The sequence below is a fragment of the Pantherophis guttatus genome, chromosome 7 (assembly GCF_059756535.1).
Source record: "Pantherophis guttatus breed Tessera chromosome 7, ASM5975653v1, whole genome shotgun sequence".
Taxonomy (NCBI): Eukaryota; Metazoa; Chordata; class Lepidosauria; order Squamata; family Colubridae; genus Pantherophis; species Pantherophis guttatus.
In genome coordinates this window covers 32665511-32692699 of record NC_142069.1, presented here as the reverse complement: position 1 = coordinate 32692699, position 27189 = coordinate 32665511, and the positions used below count along the sequence as shown (strand labels likewise).

General features: G+C 37.7%; 2 protein-coding genes across 4 annotated transcripts in view; both read right to left on the bottom strand.

Annotated features, from left to right (window-relative positions):
* Positions 1–1463, bottom strand: part of SREBF2 (sterol regulatory element binding transcription factor 2) — a 47569-nt gene extending 46106 nt beyond the window's left edge. Inside the window, exon 1 of the mRNA XM_034402823.3 lies at positions 1175–1463. Coding sequence (XP_034258714.2) covers positions 1175–1259 — 85 coding nt within the window. The 5' untranslated portion in view covers positions 1260–1463. The remainder of the gene's footprint in view (positions 1–1174) is intronic.
* A 9444-nt stretch (positions 1464–10907) lies between these two features.
* On the bottom strand, positions 10908–25641 carry CCDC134 (coiled-coil domain containing 134). 3 transcript variants are annotated; one of them, XM_087873131.1, is made up of 8 exons: positions 25578–25641; positions 24197–24284; positions 20689–20801; positions 18900–19021; positions 17477–17561; positions 16605–16786; positions 15330–15401; positions 10908–14352 (listed from the first exon to the last, which is right to left on the bottom strand). In XM_087873131.1, the coding sequence occupies exons 3-8, from the start codon at positions 20789–20791 to the stop codon at positions 14227–14229; spliced, it is 690 nt and encodes a 229-aa protein (XP_087729257.1). In that variant the 5' UTR covers positions 20792–20801; positions 24197–24284; positions 25578–25641; the 3' UTR covers positions 10908–14226. The 3 variants fall into 3 exon arrangements, with proteins under 3 accessions (XP_087729257.1, XP_034259532.1, XP_034259531.1); XM_034403641.3 differs by lacking the exons at positions 24197–24284; positions 25578–25641 and adding an exon at positions 23829–24069; XM_034403640.3 differs by lacking the exons at positions 24197–24284; positions 25578–25641 and adding an exon at positions 23003–23142.
* Between the last annotated feature and the right edge of the window lie 1548 nt (positions 25642–27189).

The following is a 27189-nucleotide window of genomic DNA, read 5'->3' as shown; positions in this document are numbered from 1 at the left end:
CTGCAATTATTATATTACATTTAAATTAGATATCAGATTAAAATAATTGTTCATTTAGGTCATGCCCAAACAACCCCAAATTTATCAATAAGTACAAAAATAGAAACAATGTTAAGAGACAAAAAGCTAGTATGCATCTGACAGATTAAAATATCAATTCTATTCAGTCATGTTAAAAAATATCTTGTACACTTCTTAATTTTGACTGCCAAAATGACAAACTTTCTCCCCCACCCCCAATTGTACCATTTTGATGTAGATAGACCAAGTGGTTTATTTGATTGATTGATGGTTGTCACTACCGGGATGGGGGGTTATTACTTTTTTATTGTTTTTATATTGGGTTTTTAATCTTTGTAAGCTGCCAGGAGTCAATGAGTGTGTGTGTGTTGGGCGGCCATATAGATGTTCTTAAATAAAATAAATTTTCATAAAACCCTCCAGTCCCAAGCACCCACAAATCATACACGTTCACATATAAACCTGTTCTTTGTGGATGAATGCATTCAATATTTTATAAGTGTCAATAACACATGTCAAGAAATACAACTGAAACAAACTATTTCACTAATACACAAGGAAATGCCCAAGGGCTTCTGATAACACCCACAATTCTAGATATTATTTTTGTCTTCTAAGGCCATTTTGATGGGCTTAGAGCTGGCATAGATCTAAGAGAGTCCTAGGCGTGAATGTTAAATAATAAAGGCAACTAAATTTGAGGGAGCTTACTTCCAAATAAGGATACACAGTGTTGCACTATATATACAAATACACACCAATGTTCAAACAGTGTATTTATTCTGAAGCAAGGAGGCATCACAAGCATACCTGAAATTTAATGTAAACAATAACTCTCAAATTTCCTATCCTAAATGATAGGCATCTGAATTTGGATGAGTTGAAGGGGACACAGAAAGCTAACTACAGCGTTGCATGCTAAACGCACTGGGCGACACCTGCCAATTCACGTGTGAGGTTGCTGTGGGAATCCCCAGCCATTTAAACAGGGATATAGTAGTGTATCTGTGGCCAACAGGCAAATACACTTAGCGGCACTTCGCCTCTCTGGGCCGGGTCCGCCCCGAGCAGCGCCTTCCCTTTCCTCCGCGGTTGCTGTATCTGAGGGGGGCGATAGTGGGCACAGCCGAGCGGCCGCCTCGTGCGCACTCACCATCGATATCGCCCAGTGTGAGCTCGTCGCCGAGCTCCGTCAGGGTCTCCATACTCTCCATGCCGCTCAGCTCGCCGTTTTCCATTGCCGGCGAGGCGCGTCCGACTCGGCTACAGCGAGTCAGCTCGTAAGAGGGCGAGTCACCTCGTCAGAGGGAGCGGCGACACCCCCCCCGCATTAACCCTTTCTCAGGCGGGGATTGCTGCTTCAACTCGGGTTCTCCGGGCTTAGAGCCCCAACCGGCGCCATCTTACTCTAACTTCTGTGAACTCCACCCATCCACCTGCGAGGAGCCACCGCCGCGCGCGGCTGGTTGTCCATGAGACCAGGTCTCCCCCGTCCAATCAGCGGACAGAGCGGTTCGTGGTGTGATGGCGCGTCAGCGATCAGCAGCTTTCATTTGGATGCGAGGCATCTTTCTCTTGCCTGGACCGCCCTCCCGCTTTAAATATGTATGAGAAGGCGGGAAGTTTATGAAATATTACGCCTGAAATTGAAAACGGGAGGGCGCTATTGATTTCACTTACACAGCTACGGCTTGTTTTGGGTACCGTAGAAACGAACGCAATAAAAAGAGAACATTGTGGACTCTCTTAGAGGAAAAATTGAAAAACTGGAAAGTACCTTTCTTTGGACAATCCAAACTTTGTTAAAACTGCCATGAAGTTTGATGTTAAGAAAGATGGGAGCTCTTTATAGGAAGAGAGAGTTTTGTCCATTTAACAGTGAAATCTAAGTATCTGTTTCGGAAATGACATACAACCCTGTGGCACCTAGATTATCTTTAAAATCAAATTATTGGAACGCTTTGTTGGATCACAGCCCATCTTAGCCACCAAAGGTTACGCAATAGAAAGTGTGTTGATCTCTGGTGATCCTAAGATTGCTTTTGCAAAAGACAGATATAGTCACTTCCCTAGAAACCTTCATAGTGTCTGGGATTTTCTTACTCGTTTAGGGAATTTTTTTTCAAAATTGTATAAACAATCTCTATTTGGCTTTACATTTTTGCTATGCATTTTGTCTCAGTAGGCATATGTTAAATCTGGTCAAACCTGTCTGGGCTTGGAAACTAAGAATGGGATTTAGTAATACCAGGGCAAAAGGTAAAACTGGGAAGTGGTTATGGGTGTGTATTCTTCAAAAAGGAATTGAACTATGAAGATTTTACTTCTATCCAGGTAATGCACCTTCCATCTTCGAATACCGGATCATGGAACCAAGAGAACCTTTGCCATAATAAAATCTGCTAGTCATTAAACTATGTTCTCTAATATAAAAATAAAAATCATAGGACAAAAATGAGTTAATGCTCCATCTTCTCCCATTAAAAATACCATTGGGCATTTCTGATGTGGACATAACTTTACAGTTAAACATTTGCTCCACTTGGTGCTCCGCTTGATTCCAGGACTTTATGCTATTGAGCCACAATGTATATGAGTAACTAAAGCAATTATCATAGATTAAGGAAATAAATCTTTTCATTAACGGAAAGTTCCATATAGCAATAACAATAGCAGTTAGACATATATTGCTTCACAGTGCTTTTACAGCCGTCTCTAAGCGGTTTACAGAGTCAGCATATTGCCCCCAACAATCTGGGGATTGCTTTATGAGTTTTATTGCCTGAAACTGTGTCCCATCAGGATGGATCTTCTAAATGGACAGCAGTGTGTTGGATATGTTTGCCACTGTTATGTTGTTTATAAAAAAAAGTTGAATAAAAAAGATAAATAATCATTCAATTTATTTATTTTTGTTCAAAACCCATCTTTCAGTACTCCAGTGGAAAGATTACGAGAAACTAGAACAGGTGTAGAAGAGATTGATGAAAATGACTAGGGAACTAAAAATTAAGTCCTATAAAGGGAAATTCAATGAGCTGGGCATATTTAGCTCTGAAAATAAATAAAGATTAAAAAGGGATATAATAGCATTTCTTGAGGTATCTTTTCAAAGGCTCATACCATGAGTTAAGACAACCTGTCTTTTTATGAATTGCTACCAAAAAACAAATGAAAAACAGAATAATAAGAGTAAATGGGCAGTTTTCTTAGTGGAGAGAAGCAAAAAATGAATATTTTTAATGATAATTTTATAAATTTTTTAAGCAAAAAAACTAAAAGGAGCTCATAATTAGACAAAAACAGAAAAAATAAAGAGAAAATAAAACCCAAAGTGCAGATATAAAACAAAGAGAGAAGAAATGACTTGATTTTATTTTACAATAGTTACATGTGTTCATTTAAATTGACCATTTATTCTAAGATTGCAACATAGCTTTAATTTTTCTATCATCTACTATTTTTTCTAATCATAAAATCAATTTATCATAATTTCATTTTTTTTGTTTCACACAAAAAGTGCAAGAGAGATTTCCAAACAGCATTAAAATTAATCAGTATCTTCTCCAATTAAATCTGTCAGTTTTGACATTTCAGCAATCAATCATCTTTACCATCCACTGTTCCATTGTGAGTAATATTAGATCTTTCTGCCATTATATATATGTCTTGCTGCTGTTACCATATATAAAAACAAAATTCCATGGGATTTTTTTAACTTTTAGTCAATTAATCCCAAAAGAAACATCTTTAGCTTCAGCTTTATATTAATCTTTAAAATCTTCTGAATTAATTATGCATTTGAATCGTTTTTTCAGCTTTTTTACATGTCCACCAAGCGTGATAAAAAAAATCTCTTCTTGTTATACTTCCAGTATGAATTTGAAGCTTCTTTATACATCTGAGACAATTTTGTAAGTGACAAATGCCAACAATATATCCTTTTATAAAAGTTATCTTTAAAATTATAACTATGTGAATTTCAATTTAATTCTGTGAATTTCAAGAACATACCATATATTCTCCCACTGTTCAATTTTTATGTTATAGCCAAAGTTTTTACACCACTTTATTATACATTCTTTCTTCTTCTGTTTCAAATTTTAATAAAATTTTATATATATATTAACAAAAACATGTTAGTTATTTATACATCATTATGTTTCAAATTCAGCCTTACAACGATCAAAACACAAAAATCCTTTTATCTAAATCTTTCCAATAATTGTAGATAACAAAGCCAGTAACATGTATATTCTTCTGATGTAAAATCTGGTATTGATATTATTTTTAAATCTCCCTGAGAAAATTCTAATATGTCACCATAGGTTAACCATTTATATTTATTTTTCATTTCTTATACAATATGTTTATGGTGAGAGCCATCGAAGTATTTTCAGAGACAACCTGGATTTATAGCTATTCCATATTTTCAGTGATGTTGTGTTGTGGCCCTTCAGCAGCCTGTGCAGATTGTAGCTGATTCTGACAGCAAGGAGGCTGGTGTGGTGCTGTGCCAGCAGCCTGTGCAGCTGGCACCCGAGTCAGACAATGAGGAGGCTGGAGAAGATGTGGTGCCAGAAGCAGGGATTCAGCCAGAGCCTTGAGAACCTCCAGAAGCTCCTTTAAGTGAAGAGGACGAAGAGGAGGAGCCTCTTCTCAATGCACGGGCGTGCAGAGATGCCAAAAGGCAGGAGTGGCTCCTCAGGAGGAGATCACCTCGAGAGTAAGGCTTGGGGCTAATTGGCCACTCCCTTAGCCTATTTAAGGAGGAACGCCGACTGAAGCAATTTGTAGGGAACAACTTTAGTTCATTCTCCTTCGCGTCTGGATTCTCTGCAAATTGTTTCTGGGCTTTCTGCCAACCTTAGTAAGATTGTGATTACTTTATCTTTGTTTTCTTGTAGGCTGTTAAGGAAGTTTATTAACAGCCTTTGTTTGGAAAAGACTGAATTATTTTAGTAAATTTAAGTTTTGTACAAACTTTGTGTGTGCTGTGTTCTTTGGGATCCGTAGCTGGGGCAGAACATGATGATGCAACTCTTAATATGGCATGTCTAATAAAATGACTTTTAAAATTGACATTAACTTTAATTATCATACTATAAATCATCATGCCACCCAAACCTCAAATTATGTCTTTCTAACTCCAATAACCTTCTATTTGTCAGCATCAACTAATCTTTCATCCACACTATAAACAAGCTGCAAAATATAATTTCAAATGTCCTCTTTCTTTTAGCATCTTGTAATACCATGTTTTCCCGAAAATAAGACAGGGCCTTATTTTCTTTTGAACCCCAAAATAAGAGCTTGGCCTTATTATCGGGGGGGGTATTTGGGGGATGGAGGCGGCGAGCGTGGGACTGGATGTCCCGTCATCGCCGCCTCCCCTCCCTGTTCTTCCCGCCGCTGCCCTGACATGTCCTGCCACTGTCGCTGCCTTGTGGAACAGGCAGCGCTGGCCACCACTGCCCTGACGTGTCCCGCCCTGCCGCTGCCTCATGGAGCAGGACTCTGCAAGGCTTGTTGTGCCATTGCACGCACGAACTGCAGCACTGCAGCAAGCTTCATCATACCGGCACAGCTGGCATCCTGCCACTCATGGCTGCACTGGTATGTTGAACCTTGCCATCGCATTCCTCGCTGTTTTGTCCAAGGAAACACATTATAAAAAAAAACCTCGCGAGTTCAATAAAGTTTTGTTTTACAACGTGTTTCCTTGGACACAACCGCAAGGAATGTGACGGAGCTTGAAAGGTAAGTGGGGCGGGCTGCTTCTCGCCCGCCCCACTTGCCACCACCAAATTGCATCCCTAAAGGGGGCTGGTGGCTAAGCAAGGGGCAGGAGCCCTGCCCGGGAAGGGGGGGAGAAGAGATGGCAAGGGGAGCCACGTCTCGCTCCACGCGTCTCACTTCTCCCCTGCCCCACCTGCCACCCCTCTTGATAAAGAGACGGCAGGGAAGGGAAGCAGCCAGGCTGCTGTTGCCATTGGGTTGGGGTGGGATGTGTTGAGCCGTGAGACACGCGTCTTATCTTTCCAGCTTTGTGATGTTCCTCGCCGTTGTAAAAGAAAACTCACGAGTTCAATAGTTCTTTTTTACGTGTTTCCCTAGACACAACGGCGAGGAACGCGACGGAGTTTAAAAAGTAAGATGTGCATCCCGTTTCTCACCTGCCCCACCTTCCACCCCCAAATTGCATCCCTAAGGGGGGGTGGCTAAGTAAGGGGCAGGAGCCCTGCCATACCTGGCGAGGGGGGGAAGAAGAGGGGGACCCATGTCTCGCTCCTCTCATCTCGCTTCTCCCCCATCCCACCTGCCAGAAATGAGTCTTTGTGAAACTCATCGTGCTGCCGCCTCATGGAGCAGGACTCTGCAAGGCTTGTGCCATTGCACACACGAATGGCAGCACTGCTATGAGGTTCAACATACAGGCGCAGCCACGAGTGGCAGGACGCCAGCTGTGCCGGTATGAAGCTCGTGGCGGTGCTGTAGTTTGTGCATGTAATAGCACAACAAGCCTTGCCAGAGTCCTGCTCCATGAGGCGGAGGCGACGGGACACGTCAAGGCAGTGGCAGCCAGTGGCTCGGGCGGTGCGAAGAACAGGGAGAGGAGGGCATGTTTCCCCCCTTTTCCTCCCCCTCTGGCTTCACCTCCTCACCTCATGTTGTTTGCGCGGCAAACTATCAGAGGAAATGGCGGGACCAACTGTGCATGCGTAGTAGTTGGTCGGGGGCTTATTTGGGGGGAGGGGCTTATTTTAACGCGTGTGCTGAAAAGCCCGATTGGGTTTATTATCCGGAAAGAACTTAGTTTTGGGGGGAAATGGTACTTTGTACGTAACTTATGTTTTTATTATTCTCCCACACAAACCTAGATATATCTTTCTGCCATTTTTAAAAACGGTACATCAATTGTCACACATAGGCAATGTTTGAAACAAAAAATAACATTCTAGGTAAAACATTCATCTTAATCATAGAGCTTCTCCCCAACAAAAACTGTAATGTTTCCCCATCTTAGCATATCTTTTTTAACTGCATTTCATGTCTTAATATAATTGTTTTGAAACATACAATATGTATTTGTCAAATTACCACCCAAATATTTTACTTTTTTCTCATTTTATTCATCAATTCAGTTTGATTTTATATCTTCATATTTTTAACATTTTTGTCTTTATTAATATTAGACAAACTAAAACATCAAATTCTTTTAATTTTTCTTATTAATAATTCAATTCCCTTTAAAGGATCTTCCAAAACCAGCACTCAATTGTCTACAAAACTTCTCAACTTGTCCCTTTTTAAATTTTTACATCCCAGTGTGCAGTAATAGGCAATCTTGTTCTTTTTTATATATAAAAATTTTTGTTAAATCTCCATTATTTTTTACCCATTTCATAAAATTATCTCCAAAGTTCAAATCTTCGAAAGCTTTAAATAAAAAAGGCGAAAATGATTGTTGTGCATTGCCTAGAACTTCTTTTGGTAAAATGGGCAGCTATACAAATTCGATTAATAAATAAATAAAATGAATTGTCAAAGATTGCCTCTGCGTCTATACAAACTAGTGAACCTTGTTTTTCATTATGCAGTTCCAAGTATTATATATTATCCAATTCCATTCTAACATCATCTTTTCACGGCCTTTTTGGTAAAAATCAACATTGATATTTATGAATAAATTCTTGCAAAATTATTTTCAATCTCTGCTAAAATTGTTGTAAGCAATTTATAGATGATTCAATAATATTTGCCTATAATTTCATGTTAAATATTGCCCCACTTTATGTATTAATGCTATATTAGCCTGTTTCCAGGTTTCTAGCCTCTTTCCTCTCTGTAGTATAAAATTCATTATATTTTGGAGGGGTGGTAAAAGTTCATTATCAAAGCATTTGTGATAAGAACCTGGTAAGCCATTTGGTCTGTTTTCCTGGTTTACTATTTTTTATAGCTTTAGAAACCTCCCTTATTGTTATATAGTGGTACCTGGTACTCAACTGCTTCAAAACTCATCAAATCTGGTACTCAATGCATTTTGACCAAAAATGTTATCTTGACACACAAGCAAGAACTTGTCGGTGTCACTGCCTTATGTCTTACATTATTCTTTATGGGAAAAATTTGTTTGGTAATTATCATTGACTCATCGCCCCTCCCAGAACAAATTAACAATGGGTACTGGGGTACTACTCTAGGTCCCTTTGTATCTGTCTTTGGTTCTTTGTAAGTGTTGTTAAGTTTTTTTTAAAGTAATCATATATTTTTTCCAAGGGAATATTATGTCCTTCATACAAGTTAGAATACTGATAAAAAGTTTTTGAATTGCCACATAGTCTGTTGATACAGTAGCTCTGTCTTGAAGTTTCAAAATCATTTTCTTTTTTCTTAATGTCTGCTAACCTTTTCCTGGTTTCTTCACAAATTCAAAAATCATTTGCTTAGCATATTTCACATCTATTTCCATTTCTCTTACTGTTAATATAAATAATTGTTGCTGTAAAAGTTTAATTTGATGTGAAATGCTGATCTTTTCTGGCAAGTTCTTTCATTCTTCCTCTTTTCTTTTTCACTCATCCAAAATAGCCAGAAGACCTTGAATCTTCTTTTTACATTCAATATTATGTTGCATGAAATAACCTCTAATAAAAGCTGTTTCCCAAACCATTCTTAAATCAGTACCTTTATTTAAGTGGTTTTCAAAATATTCTATAAATTATAAATTCTATAAAATTTATAAATTTTCCACAATTAACATTTTTTTTGAAATATCATTTCATTTAATTGCCATATGAAAGAGGTAGAATTACTTTTTAAAAAATCAAACTCACAGAATTTTGGTCAGAAAATATGTATAATCTCAAGTTTAGAAATCTTAATAGCCAGGAGTTTGAGTTCCAACTCATATCTATCAACTATAAAAAGAATGACTTTCTCTTACATAAACTTCTAAAAGCAGTTTCTTTTAAGATAATTATATCTGCATTATCAATCTTCAATTTTCTATTGGAATGGTGATGCAAACCTTGATCCCTTTTTTTCCTCTCAAAGTGCACTAAAACAACCCCTAGAACGATTCTCTTTCTTGCAAAACACGAATTTATTCAATAACGTTGTCAATCTTTGCCTTGGTAGTCTCCTCTTCCCAGTCCAAGAAATATGCCAATGCTTCATCAGAACTCTCTGAAATAATGCTAAATCACAGAGAATTCTTTTCAAGTTCCAGCAGACAGATTATTCATCTCTCTCCAAAATTTCTTATCCCTAACTTTTGATTTACTCTCCAAAATTTCCATCCTATCAATAACTTGTTTTATATCTCCAGACATTTGTTTTAAAGAATTTTCCATTTTATTAAGCCTTTCCTTTATCTTTTTTTCAAGGATTGCGAATTTGGCTTCAAGTGACGGATCTCAATTCATCAAATTTTAACTGAAGTAATCTTAAAGGAATCACTTTATCTTCTTTATCATCCTTCTCTAATGGTTGTTCTGAGAAACCTTTCTAGCCTCCATTCTTGCTATTTTTTTGTGTTGTCATTATTTGAAAATGTATGTTAAACACATGATAAGCACAAACTTCACTCCTAGTGAAGAAGGGAGTTGTAATTGCAGGCACATGTCACATCAGTGTTTCCATAGTTACAGCCTAATACTCAGTCTTTTCAAATTATTTTAAACTTTTGTATTTTAAATCCCGCCAATTAAATACAATGTTTAGTACAAAAGAAATAGCATTCCCATGGCAGGTTTGTCAATTAGAGATTCAGTTAGCATATTTAAAATGCAGTTTGTATTCTTTTTTTAAAGTAATCTTCCTCAACTGTTTTTAATTTTTATATCATTCCTTATTAAGCTTTTTGCTAAGTATACACAACATACTTCTTTTAAATTTATAATCATCTCACATGAAAACAACCAAGAAGTACAGGTAGTCCTCTACCTATAACCATAACTGAGCACAAAATTTCTGTTGCTAAGTGAAACATTTGTTAAGTGAATTTTGTTCCATTTTACGACCTTTATTGCCACAGCTGTTAAGTGAATCTCTGCAGTTGTTAAGTTAATAACATGGTTAAGTGAATTTGTCTTCCCCACTGATTTTGCTAGTCAGGTCATAGAAGCTGATCACATGACCCCAAGGCACTGCAACCATCATAAATATGAGTCAGTTGCCAAATTTGAAATTTCATCACGTGACCATGGGGATGCTGCAACGCTCAAAAGTGTGAAAAATGTTCATAGGTCATTTGTTTCAGTGCCATTGTAACTTTGAACAGTCACTAACTGAACTGTTGTAAGTCAAGGACTACCTGTACTGTTGTAAAAGGAAACTTCTCTCAGGCAGGATTATATCCAAATATCATGAAGAAATGAGGATTGATGGGTTCTAGTACCAATAATGGCTGCATCACAGTTGCAAACAAAGATAGAAATCCTGCATGTCCCGGTTGCTCAACTTGTGATCAAATTACAAAAACATCCATCTTTGCAGTTAAGCCATGGGGAAAAGCTGTCTGGTGCTAATAGCTTCTTGATGCTAATCTCAACTGTGGTGCGATTTCCCCAAAATACAAACGAAATTGCAATTAATCCTCACCAAAAGTCATTAATAGAGATTCTCAAGGTTTTGTATTGGGACCAGTGTTAAAGTTTTTCAAACATGTTCTTGAATTACAGGTTGGTTAGTTAGTGATGTGGCCAAGTTTGCAAATTTTATATAACCTCACATATCTAATCTACTCTCTTTATCTAATGAAGAAAATATATGTTGGGATCATTACAGGTAGCAAAATGAAAATGTTGATTCAGTCAACTAAGTCATGGAAATGGTATATTTCATGCTAGGAACCATTTGGAAAAGAATTGAAAACAAAATTGTCTAAATTATAATTTTATTATACAAAACTATAATATATCTGCATGCGGAATACCATCTTACATATAGTTTTGGCCATCACACTTGAAAAAGAATATAACAGAGCTAGAAAAAGACAGTACAGGGAAACCAATATAATTCAGGGCCTTGAACAAGTTCCTATGAGAAAATTCTAAAATGTTTTGAATATTCTGTGATTAATTAGTTTGGAAATCATGAATATAGCACATTATTAATCTGTGGAAGTCATTTCCATGGGATGTGGTGATGGTTTTAAAAATGGTTTGGATAAATCTATGGAGGAAAAATGTATCATGAATTAAGATGAACTTTAACCTGGGTATTCCTGGTCCTGGTCTGATACTAACCATCCATTGACCATTGGCTTTTCACTGGATGTATTTAATCACAGCCATTTGTTGAGGGTGCTTTAATTTCGATCCCTGCACTGAACATAGGATTGGACTACACAGCCTAAATAATTGGATCCAATTTTACATTTTTGTGAAATACCAAAAGATAACACAAAAATTAATTAAAAGATTTTGCTCTTCCAGAAATTGGGCTGAAATTCCTCATAATTCTATTATTTAGGGGAAGGGAAAAACTGAAAAAGTATACTTTCATATGTTATATACAGGCAACAAAGAGTAGCTCAAAATAATCAGGTAATTCATATTGTTGAATCATGTCCATGTATTGTTGAACTGTAAAGAAAAACTATCAAAAGTAATTATGTTAATTCAAATCTCAATTTAAGATCATTTTTTAAAAAAATAAAAACATTCATAGCTGTGACCATTGAGATTGCAAAGGATGTCTATATCCCTGAACAGTAAAATTCCAAAATCTTGGTCCATGCAGCACAAGTGCCTCTTGTATTATAGAACAATAGTGAGTAACTCTGGGCATCAGCTTCTAGTACTAGATTTATTATTATTTGAGGGATTGTCTGGCTAAAAAAAAAAAACCTGCTTGGACTACTATGATGTGATATATGTTGAAAGTGGTCCATAAGCTCCATCTAGCGTTGTGTATCTACATGGACTTTAACTGATATAGCCATGTGGAATCACATTATGCTCATTCTGAAGGAGCTGCACTTGCTATTCTAAATTTGATTCAAGACACATATCCGTACTTCTAAAGACCTACATGACTTGGTACCTAACTATCTGAAGACACGGCCCTCTCAATATTAGTTTGCCAATGCCTTAGATTCAACCACAATTTGCGAACTTAATAGTTCAGTGAATGAATTATACTCTTAGGCTTTTAAATTAAAAATGATTAGCAAGGCTACCGATGGCAACAGTTTTCAACTGCAAAGCCAATTAGAAAAAACTTTTATAAAACTAGATGTAATTGATTAAAAATATTGTTACCTCATCAGCTAAATTAACAATATTAAAGCAGCCTTTTCTGAATATAAGAACTACCTAACCTAAAAATGATAAATTCCTCTCTCCTCTTCCTGTGACACACTGACATAGCTCACAAGAATGAGAAGTCAAAGTGGTTTTTTTAAAAAAACTTTAGTTTTATTCAAAAAAAGCAAAGTCAAATTCCAATTTAAATACATATCCTTCCCCAAACCTGTTCTCTGTTTAGAAAATAAATTTCCAGCCTTGTCAAAATGCAGTATCCCCTGAAACCCTCCTTCTACACAAAAAAATCCCCTGCCAAGAGCAATGCCACCAGAAATGTGGGATGTATAATATTCCAGTTATTTTAATGTACAGAGAGGTCTCCTACTTCCACTCAACTTCAGTCCTAAACAAAAACTACCCATTCTGCCAAACACTGCAATGATTCTGTGCCAAATGCACATAGCTTGATTGTGTGTGGATATGTGCAAATCCATAATTTAACTCACCAGTGAAGAACTACAGATTGGGAAAAGAACAATAATCATATTTTGATCCCCAAACCAGCTGATTTCTAGTGTAAAATTAACAGTTAAGGTGAAATCTGAACTCTGCTTCAAGTGTAAGCCTTCATAGAATAACAATAGCAATAGCACTTAAGACTAATATACAATCCCATAGTGTATTATAGCACTCTCTGGGTGGTTTACAATAGAACGCTTGAAAATGTTGAGAAAAAAGGCAACTTCTTCCTATGAAACAATCAGACAGGCAGTAGGAGTAGCAAAAATATGCTTCCATAATTTCACTACCCATATGTTAAACTTACTGCTGGTCATTTTTTGTGGTATAATGGTAAAAACAAACAAAAAAAGAACAAAAGCCGTATGGTTAGCTTTTGCTTTTTTATAGTGTTAGACCTAAGGCCAAATAGGTATCTTATAATAATCAAGATAAAATTGATTACCAGACAATAAAAGATAAATGTACATGGTTTACAACTAGATCTACATATACAATACTACAAATGAAATTCAAAAGTAGTCTTGCAAAGCTAGTAACTAAAAACTGACACTGGAATTTTGTAAGCCTTTCAGTAATTTTCATTTATGTAGTGATAGTAATACTGCATTATGAAATTATCACACAGATTCACTTTATCTTGGTACTTTATTCTCTTGTTCAAGTAAAGTTATTATTTGGTGGAGCACAGCCTTATTGACTTTCTTCTCAACCAAAAGTTTTTCTTCCCTTTAAGGAGAAAATACTTTAACAGCCTTATGAAACGAAGGAAGCTTGACAACCAGATAAAACTTGATATTACCTACAGGGGCTCTGAATTATAATTATTATAATGATGATGACATTTTAAGGAACATCTTTGATGTATCCCAGCTCCCAGTCACATTTCATACAATTTAAAGAAAAAGTGTTCAAAGAGTACTTTATCGCTAATTAATATTTCCAAGTTTGTGCATCTCTAACAGAATTCAAAAGTTTCTCAAAGAAATTGTTTGCTGCCCAGGAACAAAATCTGTTGCAGCAATAATATATTACTTTTTTGATTGCATAATGATACATAGTATTACATGTCATAAATGGCAGACATGGCATATACTACAGAATTAATTTCCTCTCTTCTTACCCCATTTTCCTAAAACTCTTAGCATTACAAACTGGCAAAGCCACGAGAGATAAAAATACACATGAAGAACAGTCCCTGACATACTCTATACATTCCAGATACTTGGAAAAGTCTTTCTTCCCATAAGGAAATATGCACTGAAACTCTATCTAGGTATTTAGTAGGTACCAATGTCTTGTTGAAAGAATGTCACTTCCAAGCCCTGCCCTTTCAACAGCTTGTCATTTTCCTGAGGTCACAAAGGGGCATTGCTTTTCAGATGTTTTAACTCCCAAAGTTTCAGTGATAGGGCAAATGACATTAGAATTACAACTCAGACTGTGAGCGTGAGATGCGAGGCCCCTTACGAATTTCCTTTCGTTTCTCCTCTTTCTTTCTTCGTTTCTCTTCCTCCCGAAGAGCCTTCTGGAATGTGTTAGCACCAGGAAAAAACTAAAAAGTAAACACAATGAGTTTAGGGATTCTGGCATCAAAAGTATGGATAACACTTTTTTGGTTGCTAACTCTCTTCCTTTTAGCTGCACCAGTTTTTTTCTCTAACATTTCAATGATCTTCAGGAGATAATAGCTAGCTACTAAGCAAAACATCAGATTCCCTGTACTTTTGCTCCAAACATTTGGAATTGGTACAAGAAAGGGAAAGTCTATTGAGATTCTCAGTCATCCAGGCCATGGTTGTCCCAAAGGTACTTTTTGAAGAGGCAACAGGATTTTCTGGTTTTTCTTTGAAGACGTTTCACTTCTCATCCAAAAAGCTTCTTCAGCTCTTAATTTTTTGAAGAGTTGGAGCTGTGCTTTCTGCAGGATGTTTTCTGCTCTGTATCCCTTCAGAGGCGCAAGTTGTTGGGGATGAGTCTGTCCTGTCTGCATCTCAAACTGAAGTGCAAATGGTTCCTGCAGTCTGCAATTTTCCTGGAAATCCGTTCATATTCCCTCACCATTCAAAGGGTGTTCATCCCAAAGTGTATCGCTAAATGCCTATGTAGATTCTCAGTTGTCTAGGTCATGGTTGTCCCAAAGGTGCTTTTTCAAGGGGCAACTGGACTTTCTGGTTTTTCTTTTCTTTTTCTTTCTTTCTTTTCTGGTTTTTCTTTCAGAGCTGAAGAAGCTTCTTGGATGAGAAGCGAAACGTCTTCAAAGAAAAATCAGAAAGTCCAGTTGCCTCTTAGAAAAACTAATATCTGAAGCAGAACCTGTAGGGGGTAATCATCTGTGCTACTTATAGGTAATATAAGCAAACATGCATTTGATTGGCTATATAGGATCACTACAGAGAAAATTTCTGATTTAAAGCTGTCGAGAAAAAATACTGCCATTAAGCAAGTGCTACCCCTTTCTTTCCTTCATAAGAAAGTTGTAAATAACCAGAGAGAAAAAAGTTAGGAATAATAGATAAGATGGACTCTTACTTCAGAATTGTCTGCTTTAAAGGGATTCTGGTAGTCTGGAGATCTTTCACTAATTCCTAGCTCTTGAGCCATCTGTGGAAGAAAATATATTAAAATAATTCTCATCTACAGTATATTATTATGCCTCCTTCTCACCAACTGTTAGTCCTGGCTACAAGCACCCTTAAGGAATTATCTGCTTCAGAATTCATCAATGTTTTTTCAATTGTTTTTATGTGATGTTAATCCCCCAGGGTCACCATGGGCAAATTCATAAAATAAATTAATAAAATAAAAATACATCTCTTAGTTTTCTCATTTGGTATTTTAAGTGCAAATTCTCTCAAAGCAGCAAAATAAAGCATACTGCATGATACCAACTTTTGCATGAAACGTCTGAGTTGACCTATTAATCTGACAACTATCTATGCTACCAGCTATGCAAATTATAAAAATTTTAAACAGACTTCGTGTATTACAATGTGAAGAGGAAAAACCAATCTCCTTCTACCAATCTTCTAAGCTCAATTTCTGGTGATTTTATGGACATATCCAAGATATTTTTTTGCATAACAATACCAAAGTTGTTGATTGCTGTCTTTGTCCTGACTGCTTTTTCAACTTCCCAGTTTAGAAAGTACACACGTGCTAAATCAGTAGACCAAAATAATAGATGCTAGACCATGCAGATATGCTATTAAGATGGTATCAATATATTTCTATATGCCTATGTATATACTAAAAAAAGCAAATTATCTGTTGTAATAAGTATGCAACTTTTGTATAAACCAGTCATCTAAGTCATGGGTCCCCAACCTGTGGGCTATGAGGGGATTGCAACCAGCCACCAAAATGGCTGGCAAGCACACGCAAGAACGCACATCCTGACTTGTGTGAGTAGCATGTGAATGCATGCAAGCGTGCTCCATTTGCGTGAGCGGCAGGCATATATGAATGCTGCTCACACAAATGGAGCTGTATGTGTGCGCGCGCGCTTGCTGGCTGTTTTCGTGCAACCATCCCATCCCCCCATCTGCAAAACCGGAAATATTGGGGAACTATATATAAGCACTTATTTATTATTAAACAAACTTATATACTGCCCATCTATCAGAAGAAACTCTGAGCAGTTAACTATGTGCAGTTTCTCCACAATTTTTTGCTATAAAAACATCCTGAAACATTCCAAGCAAATATTTGTTTTCCTCAAACTTTAACCCAATTTCAATGAATTACTACCAAATTCTAAAGGATAAACAAACTGAGAGGAGGTGCCAAGCAGGCATGCTGCCTTACCAATCCTAATACTTGTGAGTGGGGTCCTTGATCAAATACGCCTGTCTGGTTGCAGAAGCTGATCCCCCAGCGAATAAGGTTGTTCCAATTGGAATTGCGATCAAAGTAGTGATGCACTATTTTTGGAAAACGTAGGACTACATCCCCAAAAAAAGCAGTATTCTCCACCACATGGGAATAGGCTAAGAAAAAAGAGTTACAATGAAAAACTCAGACCAATTTGATGTTTTTGGGAACAATCTAATTATTCAACACACTTGAACCATTGCTTTGGATTAAGTATTAATTAAAAGAAAACATTTTTTCCTAATCTTTATCAAGGGAAAGAAAGGAAAGACAGAAGAGTAAGGATTCTCATCTATATTAGTGATTAAGCATAAAAATAAAGGCCTATCATTAATCCAGACTAATGAAGTGCAGCATTTGGAAATTCAAATATGTTACCTAAATGCTTAGAAAAAGAGCACTGATCTCTGGCTTAGAACATAACTTCTTTAATACCGACATGTATGAATACCTAGATACCTATTTATTTATATCTATATCTGGGATTAAATGGATATTTAATTGAGGAAATCCAAAATTAAATCCATCTTGTTATTGGCCATCTCCTAAAATATTATTTTCCCTTCAAACTAAAGTAAAATAATAAGACTGGTCTGTTTCAAGTTTTATACATCATGCATGTGGCTCTATTCACAACTTATAATGATCTTATGACTATTATAAATAACAATGTACAAAAACAGAAGTGACTAAGAAAGAATAGCCAATATGACAGAACTTTATTGCTTAACAACTCAAAGCTATACATTTAATGGATAAAAGATGACAGACAAAGAAACTGTGATTAGAAAGCAAAAAGTTTGTACCATCCTTTATCTTCTCATCATGAGAAAATGGTCCATCTGGTGAAACATCTGCTGCTATAAGTACTGCTCGTGAGTCTTCAAGAACCTGCACATCATAATAGAAATTCATGTCAATTTATGCCAATTCTGCCCCAGCAAGGGTGTGTGTGCCAATAAGTCCCTTTTTAATTCCCCTTGTACAATCTTTTCTTCTAATCTATTGGATGAAGATACCTAGCTTATATAACTTTAACAGACTAGAGAGTTTAGGAAAGGTCCGTGGCAGAATAATTTGCAGAATAATAAAATAAATAACTTATCCAGCTGGCTCAAATTCAATGCCCTCTGGATAGGAAATATGGAACTTGTATTATAAGATATCTGAAGGGCACCAGGTTAGAGGCTGCCCCGGTATCTGAGGTACCGTGTACATTTTACCAGGACATTAAGACTAAAGTTCCCTCCACTATGACCAAAAAATCATTATCCCAAACTTATCAGGGTGCTGTATTTTTATAGTAAGAAAGAAATAGGTCTTGATGCTCCATACTAGGACATAGAACATAAGAGTATTAAGTGAATGAAGCCAAGATATATTGATAAAATAACTATTGAAAATGTCCTTCTGTATTAACTTTTGCCATGGAGATGAAACTCATGAAAAGGTAGCTGATAAAAACATTTACAGGTGAATGAATAGATATATCTGATAGATATAGATATATAAAAAATTATAAATAAATAAATAAATATCACATTCACAGGTAACTACTGTAAACTCCAAACTTTCCCCATGAAATTATAACCATTTATTTAGCGATCGTTTGAAGTTACAACAGCACTGAAAAAAGTGACTTATGACCCTTTTTCACACTTACAATTGTAGCATTCCCATGGTCACATGATTAAAATTTGGATGCTTGGCAACTTGCATGTATTTATGACAGTTGCAATCTCCTGAGGTCATATGATTATCTTTTGTGACCTTCTGACAAAGTCAAAAGGTAAAACCAGATTCACTTAACCACCGTGTTACAAATTTAACAAATGCAGTGAATCACTTAACAGCCATGGCAAAAAAGGTTATAACATGGGGGATAACTCATTTAACAACTGTCTTTGCTTAGCAACATAAATTTTGGGCTAAATTGTGGTTGTAGATCGAGGACTACCTGTTCATCCAAGAGACATGATCTTTTCTTCCCAAACACTTGGCTGCCAAATCATAAACAAGAACTACTCAGAATGGCTGCTGATAAATTTTTCATAAGTCTACTTTGTGGGATGGTGAATGTTCTTCCTCCCCCTGTTGAATTAGCTCAAAGTCCAATTAGCCAATGACATGGGGGCTAAACTTTGCATTGCTTTTCTAATACTGATTTAGGAGTATTCAAGAAACATTCTATAATAAAAAAAAACTGGGGATCAGTTAAGCAAGGCTTACCTTGAAAAGACCCTTGAGCATGATGTCTATAATTTTGTACTGCTGGTTGACATCATTGAGTTCAATCAGGTTCTTCAGTGCATTCATTTGGTCTTTGCGCTTTACTTCAAACAGTTTCTTATCTGTGTCTTGGTCAAGCGAATCATACAGAAGTCCCATATTTTGTTCTATGGCCTCATCAACATAATACACAGTATAATCCTCCAATCTATCTTTTTGCCTTTAATTATACCTCTTCAAAGATAAACATTTCACCAAGCTGTTTATTTTAACTACAGAATCTAAGCACATATCTTAACAGAAATCTACAAATGCCAACATGAAATATACTAGTCACCCAAATTCAGGTGACTGGTGCCTCTGTCTTTAGATCTTATTGGTAAATACCAGACCTATGCAGAATAAGATTGCATCCATCTATGACAAGATGGGAGACAACCCATGAACCCAATACATATCACTGAGACTTGGTTGTACAAAAATGGGTATGGTGGAAATTTGTCAGATGATTTTAGATCCTACTACAGTCACAACATCAAAACCAGAGTTTTCTGATTGTTCATGAGAACTTTGAAGTGACAAGGAGCACTTCGCCAAGGTGGCATAGTGGTTAGAGTGCAGTACTGCAATCCTAGCTGCAGTTCGGCAGTTCAAATCTCACCGGCTCAAGGTTGACTCAGCCTTCCATCCTTCCGAGGTGGGTAAAATGAGGACCCAGATTGTTGGGGGCAATATGCTGACTCTGTAAACCACTTAGAGAGGACTGTAAAAGCACTAAGTGCTATTGTTATTCCAAAAATGACTGGTTGTGAGTGCCTACACTTTGAAATGGGCTAAAGTGCTGACCACCTAGCTCAGTAACCTGTGGCTTCAGAGCCACATGCAGCTCTTTGGGCCCTCTGATGTGGCTCCCTGTCAGGTGATCCCACCACTAGCTGGCCCCGTTCCTCGCCCTCCCCTCCCAGTCAATCCTCGCCTGGCCTGAGAAGGTAAGGGCGACAGTGGGGAATGGAGAAGCGGCTGCGGTAGAGACAGAGAGATACAGAGAGAGGGTGAGAGAGAGAAGGGAGGGAGGGGAGAGAGAGATATGTCAAAAGGGTTTTGTGGTTCCCAGTGTTTTTTAACAACTGGTTCTCTGCCCTAATGACCAGCTGAGTAGGCGTGGCTGGGGGGTCATGTGACTGGTAGAAGTGAGTGACATCGAGTTGGCCATGCCCACCCATGTTTTGTGGCTCCTGATGTTTTCTTTTCTGTGGGAAACGTGTCCAAATGGCCCTTTGAGTGCTTAAGGTTTCAGATCCTTGACCTAGCTGTTTAGAAGTGGCCCTTCATGAGCACCTGAAACTCATCTCAAGTTGATATTGGAGTTCCCAAGACTTTCAATTTGGGATGACTTCAACCTCCATGACTGGGGGATGGGATAGATTTTCCAGTGTTGATGGATTCTATGGCAACCATGGGATTGTCAGAAATAATTGCAGCTCCAACACACATGGATGAGCACACACTTGATTTGGTCTTCATTTTGGAACACATTGGGTAGGAAGACATTAATGTTTTCTTTTGTTATGGCCAGATAATTCTTCGTCAAACTGCAGATTATAGCAATCCTGGAACTCTGTAACACTGCAGACCCTTCAAAAGGGTCTCTAATGAATCCAGAGGGATTCCACATGATGCCTCAAAATTGTCCCAATTTACTAGGGAATTCCATCTTGCTCATAGTCTATCTATGAAATATGGAGGTAGCCAATTTCAAATCCAAGACCCAAAACTGGAAGAAGGATACAGATTTCCAATCCTGAATCTGAGGTTTTCTTCTCTGTGTCAGTAGTCATACCTCTTGGTAATATCAGTGTAAAGAGGAATGTGCAAGCCACAAAATAATCCATTCTTAAAATCCTATATTGGAAAGATAGTGATAGGGAAACAAGAGTTTTACATAATTCACATTAAAAACATATCCACCCCATAACAGACAATAGCTACACAGTCAACCTAGTTAGGTCTCATTATAATTATATCTGTAAATAGTAGTAAAGTATATCAGCAACAAGAGGTAATTTGATCTAGTATTAAGGTACCAGGCTAGAAATCAGGAGACTGTGAATTCTAGTTCTGCCTTAGGCATAAAAGCCAGGTAGGTGACTTTGGACCAGTCACTTTCTCTCAGTCCAACTCACCTCACAGGGTTGTTGTAGTGGGGAAAATAGGAGTATTAGATACATTTGCCACATTGAGTTATTTTTAAGTACAATAAAGGTGGGCTCAAAATAGATAAACAAGTTCCATATTTTAGCCATGAACTCTTCTCCAACCATTTTTACTTGCCTCAGAGAAAAAACCTCAGAAAAGTACTGGAAAATAATACATCAATTTATTTTGAAAAATCCTCAAAATAAAATATAAACTGAAACCAAAGACACTTCAATTAGGTATATTTCCAAAAAACATAAATGAGAAAAATCACAATGTGCTAAGATATATCTTAACAGCTGCAGGAATAAACTTTCCAAAGCACTGGAAAAGAGAAAACTTCCTAAGGATATTACATTGGGAGTAAAAAACAATAAAAATGTTTTGGGTAACCAGAGATATACAAAATCAACACAATCTATCTTTCTGAATACATTTGCCAATACATCTAATCTTTAATCTAGTCTTGGCTGAAGGAACAAGAATCGATCACTGCACAAAACCCAATGAAGGTTTTCATAAGATAGACAAGTAGAATTTGTCAATGATAATAACACAAGAGCCTCAAAAGGTTGGGGAAGCTATGAATTCAATAGTACACTTATAGATCCTCAAGAAGAAAGTCAATATAGTAGCCACTCTATTACCTCTAAAAGTTAATGTTATTTCAATGTGGAGGTAGACAGCCCATGTTGAAGCTAAACCCAAAGTGGTAAAACAAATTAAGGTGAATGCCAGTACAGGTGGTCCTCGACTTATAATAGTTCATTTATTGACTTTTCAAAGTTACAATGGCACTGAAAAAAGGGACTTATGACCATTTCACACTTTGTAGCATCCCTATGATCATGTGATCAAAATTCAGATGCTTGGCAACTAGTTCATACTTATAACCGATACTGTGTCCCAAAGTCATGTGATCTTTTGCAACCTTTTGACAAGCAAAATCAATGGAGAAGACAGATTCACTAACATCAACTGCATTGATTCACTTAACAACTGTGGCAAGGAAGGCTGTAAAATGGGGCAAAATTCACTTAACAAATGTCTCACTTAACAGCAGAAATTTTGGGCTCAATTGTGATGGTAAATTGAAGACCACCTGTAGTTGTCTGAGAATTTTATAGATTCAAGAGGAGGCTCCCAACTGAATATAAAGACTGTACTTGCAAATAACTACAGCACTTAAAGCTTTTTCCAAGCAATCAAGCATTTTAGGTGAACAGATTTAAATGCGTAGGTATTTTATTTATATTGCCTTACAAAATATATTCATATAACAAAAAATAATTTTTATCTAGTTTGTTGGCAAAATCGCTACACTGACACGTCTGTGAAGCCACCAGTAGTCAAGCTGGGCTCGAAAGTCGTTGTATTAACGTGGTGGAATCTTCGCTTTTCTAAGTCCCGCTTCAGGCAATTTAATTGTCTTGCTGTTTTCCTGAGAGTGGAGTGGCGAGTCTAAAAGATGCCGATTGAATTATGGGAGTTTAGGTCCACGATTAAAAACGGAAAGGAATATAAAAGAATGGGGATTTTGGCACGTGGGCTTCGAAACTGCTTAACCGTCTATTAAACAGAGAGACCCTATCAACAGGCGGAAGAGAGGGAAGACCTTCTGTCTTCTACTTGTCCCTCCTAAGAGATTCATTAGACTCCACAATACACCTCATTTAGGCCTCTCTTTCCCCAGCGCTGTCGTGCAATATTATCTGTAGCATTTGAGTCGCGGAGAACCGGCGCTGGGCAAACTATGAAGTATTTTCCCGCTTGCCCTGCAGTTCAAGATCACCTCTCAAAATCTGCAGTTCAACAGCAATATACCCCGAATATTTTCCCCGCATCAGATCGGGAGAAATGCTCGTTATCCAACCAATCGCTGCTAGACCCCTAACAAAAATCCTTACCAGCTGCCTCAATCAACAACCATTCGTCACTGCAGGACTTTACTCCGAGGAGACTGTCATGCTGCAACATCTCTTCCTTTTCCCAGGAGCTTTTTTTTCGGCTGACTGGCCCTGCTGTTAGCAAACCACATACCCTACACTAATACGTCACTTCCTCCACCAGCTTCCCAGGGTCCCCTGTATTGTAGTTCCGCCTGTAATTTTGGCGGAGCCTTCTCTCCCCACAACTTTACTAGTCGTTGGCGCCTTCAAATTGCAGTTTTTTGACTTGCAGTTGTAAGGCACTGTTGGAAGATATGAGAAATTCAATATTAAAAGAGCAGGGAAATTCCCCTAAAAGAAATAAGCAGAAACTCAGGCAGAGTTTCAGCCCCCACCTTTATCAATGGGCCATTAAGAAGCTGAAGCCACCCTATTTTCCACAACAAAGGAAGGACAAAATTACAGGGGCCTGCAACATCCAGACAGGTATGGGACACAGGAAAGAAAAACAAACACCCAAAAAGGAAAAGAAATCAAGCCAAAGTAATTTAAACACATGAGAAAAAGGAGAAAACACAGAAATAGCAAGCTGAATAATTATAGGGAATGAACAACTACAAAGGGCTGGGAAAAACAGAGAGTGGACTATAAAACAATTATTTATTTGCCAGATCCAGGACGGAAGAACCCAATCACAAACAAAAAAAGGATTTCAACACCATAAAACAATCACACACACAAATCAAAGGATTCACACGCCAAATCAAAAGAATTTCAAAAGACTTTAAAGGGTCACATAGAAAATCAAAAGACGTTTTAGGATATAAAAAAGGGTTACTCTTACAGTTCAAACAGGCTAGCCTCAGAACGCTGTGCTTGTATTTGTTTCTTGCCTGCCTTCCTATAAACAATAAACTAATTCTGCTCTCAAGCAGCTGACCTCCAATCATTGGCGAAGTAATCTCCCAGCCGGGAGTTTTGAATTTAAGAAGGGAAAGCTCTGCCTTCCAACAATCCTTAAAGGGAAAGGCGACTTTTTCCTTCCAACAGTGCTTTTCTGAATTACAGAAGCAGAAGCGTGAATTGAAACACACTAGACTATTTTCGAAAGCTTTTACGTTAAAACACCGGAAGCATTTGAAAGAATTAAACTGTGAAGAGTTAATATGGTAGCTGAAGGAGGAGGAATACAAATATTAATAAAAAACATGCCTGCTGTCAAATACTGTTTCAGTACAAATTAATATTCTTGATGGCGATGCTCTCTGTTACTTCTAGTGATTTGAATTTCACAGCTCCACTGCAGAAAGAACAAATCATTAGGAGATCAGATATGTAGGTTTGGGACTTGTATGCAGAAAAATAACATGAGATTGCACCTTGAGGTATTTCTAGAGATGCTATAAAGTGCAGTTATTCTCTATACCTAAATGGCACCTATTGTTCCAGCCTAATCATATTTTCTCAGTAATAAAATGGTAATAATTATTTACCACATTGATTGATTCTTGGATTGTGGAGAATGGTTGAGCAACTTTCAAAACTAGTGAACTATACATCATACAGATGACTCCATATTTTTTCCCCAGTCTTAAGAAACTGAGCATTTGATCTGCATAACAGAAATGGCATATTGTAATCAGAGTTCATCTTGTATGCAAAAATTATATTTGTTAAAAAAAGAGAACTAAAGATTTAATTACGATCAGTTTAAATACTAATCACTGAGCTAGAGTTAAGGGTAAATTATTGGTTTGTTCAGGTTATTTTTTTCATGTTACTGCAGACAGAAAGTTGAAATTGGGTGTCCACGGGACAAGTGCCAAGACACACATCAAGATGCAAACTGTGCAGCTTATACACTTTCATTAGCCTATTAGACAAAAGTATATAAGGACAGTTTCTATCCTAACATTGTCATTTGTGCATCATCATTTAGACATAATCATAGTTTGTTGCATACTATTGAAGGAAGTTAGCACCCAGCCCACTCCTAGAAGAATGAAATATTTTAGGAAATGTTGGAAAGGTAGAATATTATATTTCTTTGGATGAGAAAGGGAGAAACATATTTTAAAGACAAAGCAGCTCCCTGCCCCCCCCTTCAGCTCCAGGGTGATGGGATTAAGACATGGCCCTCAGGACATAATAGGATTAGCCCTCTACCCATCTAGCAACAGAACTCACCACATGGCACCTTGGGAGATTGCATCACTCAGCAAGATTCAACCAAGCCTGGGACTTAATCAACCTACAAAGTTACCCCTGCATGGCCCCATGGGAGTCTGACAACCAATCAGAATACATTTCTTTCACAGGAACAGGAAGCTCTAAGACGGGGTCCAAGAGAGGGTCTCTCTCCCTCTCCCTCCCTCTCCCATGTGCTCATTTTGCCATGACCTCAAACCATGTGGTCCTGCCCACCATTAAACCATCTTTCCAAATAGCATCTATGTTTCCAGTGTCTTTCTCCCCACTTGGAACTGAACCCAGACATTTCTTCCAACACTGATGAGAATGAAAGTGATTAAAGGCAAATAGGCACCTTAGACAACTTGGACTTAATTCAAAAAAATATTAAGCAGGAACAGACCTGGTCAATACTTAGTGATCCTGAGAAATCCAGGAGCTATAGGCTAGCTAAGATTTTAGAAAAAGCTGGAAGGAAATTAAAAAACAAACAAACATATTACTTATTGCCAGGAAAACTGCCATGACCATGTAGTACCAGGAACTGAGTTAAACACGGAGATGGATGGGGGAATATTTACTAATACTGTACATGTTCTAAAAATTATTTGGAAATTTTTGACATCATGCAAGCAGAGTATCACACTGCTATTCATTAAGAAGCCTGTTTTTTTCAAGTTTCCATCACATCTTGAAAATATGCCAATGTTTTAATAGACACATAAACTTTAGGAGCAGACTTCTTGAAGTAGTGGTACCCTATATATGCTAGCCCTAGTATTGATCTTTTTTCCCTTCACAGACTTTTTGTTGTCCTTTCAGCTAATAACTTTACTCCCTTTCCATCTTAAAATTTTAATATCTTATATGGATAAGATATTTTTTTTATATCAAATTTATATACCGCCCTTCTCCCTGAGGACTCAGGGCAGTGTACAGCCAAAGTAAAAACATAAACCACAAACATTAAAATACAATTAAAAAGATATATATATATTTGGCCCCATAATTAAAAGCAATGACAAAACCATTAAAAATATTTTTAAAAAAGTGTTAGGACAGCCCGGCTTGCTGAAAAAAGAAAGTTTTAAGGGCACGGCGGAAGGCACTGAGATCTTGGATTCTCCTTATCTCTGGGGACAGCTGGTTCCAGAGGGTAGGTGCCCCCACAGAGAAGGCCCTCCCCCTGGGGGTCACCAGCCTACATTGTTTGGCTGATGGCACCCCGAGGCCTCTCTGTGGGAGCGCACAGGTCAATGGGAGGCCGTCGGTAGCAGCAGGCGGTCTCGAAGATATCTAGGTCCTATGCCATGGAGCACTTTAAAGGTGATAACCAACACTTATTACAGGCGGTCTTGAAGATATCTAGGTCCTATGCCAGTGTTTCCCAAACTTTTGACATATGTGTACCCCTTCTATAATTTTTGTAACGCTGAGTACCCCTCATAAAAAACATATGGTACCCCTGGGGGTACGCGTACCACACTTTGGGAAACACTTAGATAACACTGCAATTCTCCGGCGTTTAAACAGCTCCACGGCTCAACGTCAACTGTTAATGTTCCCGCAGTTTAAAAATGGCCGAACCCGAGCTGCGCGAAGGATGCACAGAAGTTCCCGCCATAATGAGTTGCCCCAGTTCCCGTGTAAAAACTGCGATACGCGCCTATTTCTTTCCTTGTTCTGTGGGTGCAGCTAAGCACGGTGCAGTGGATATTCCCACGTGATCCCCACCAAACTCCGGTGCAACGCGTACCCCCACCAAACTCTTCCCGTACCCCTGGGGGTACGCGTACCACACTTTGGGAAACACTGTCCTATGCCATGGAGCGCTTTAAAGGTGATAACCAACACCTTATTACTCTTACTCCTTGTTTTCAGTTTGTTAGTTTTATAAATCCCTTCCCTTGTTAAAATCCTTGAACTGCAAGTGATTGTTTAGCTATAAAAAACAGTACTTCTATATTAACAAATCACTGAGTATGAACGCTATATAACACAGGTTACACAGATCA

Excerpts from the sequence above, each read along its gene's own strand:
- CCDC134 (XM_087873131.1), bottom strand. The coding sequence starts at position 20,791 with ATGGATTATTTTGTGGCTTGCACATTCCTCTTTACACTGATATTACCA. Across the intron at positions 19,022-20,688 it reads AGATTCAGGATTGGAAATCT|ATAAGAAACTGTTTGAAGTA; the intron begins GTATCCTTCTTC and ends ACCAAGACACAG. Across the intron at positions 14,353-15,329 it reads TTAAAGCAGACAATTCTGAA|TTTTTTCCTGGTGCTAACAC; the intron begins GTAAGAGTCCAT and ends TTTACTTTTTAG.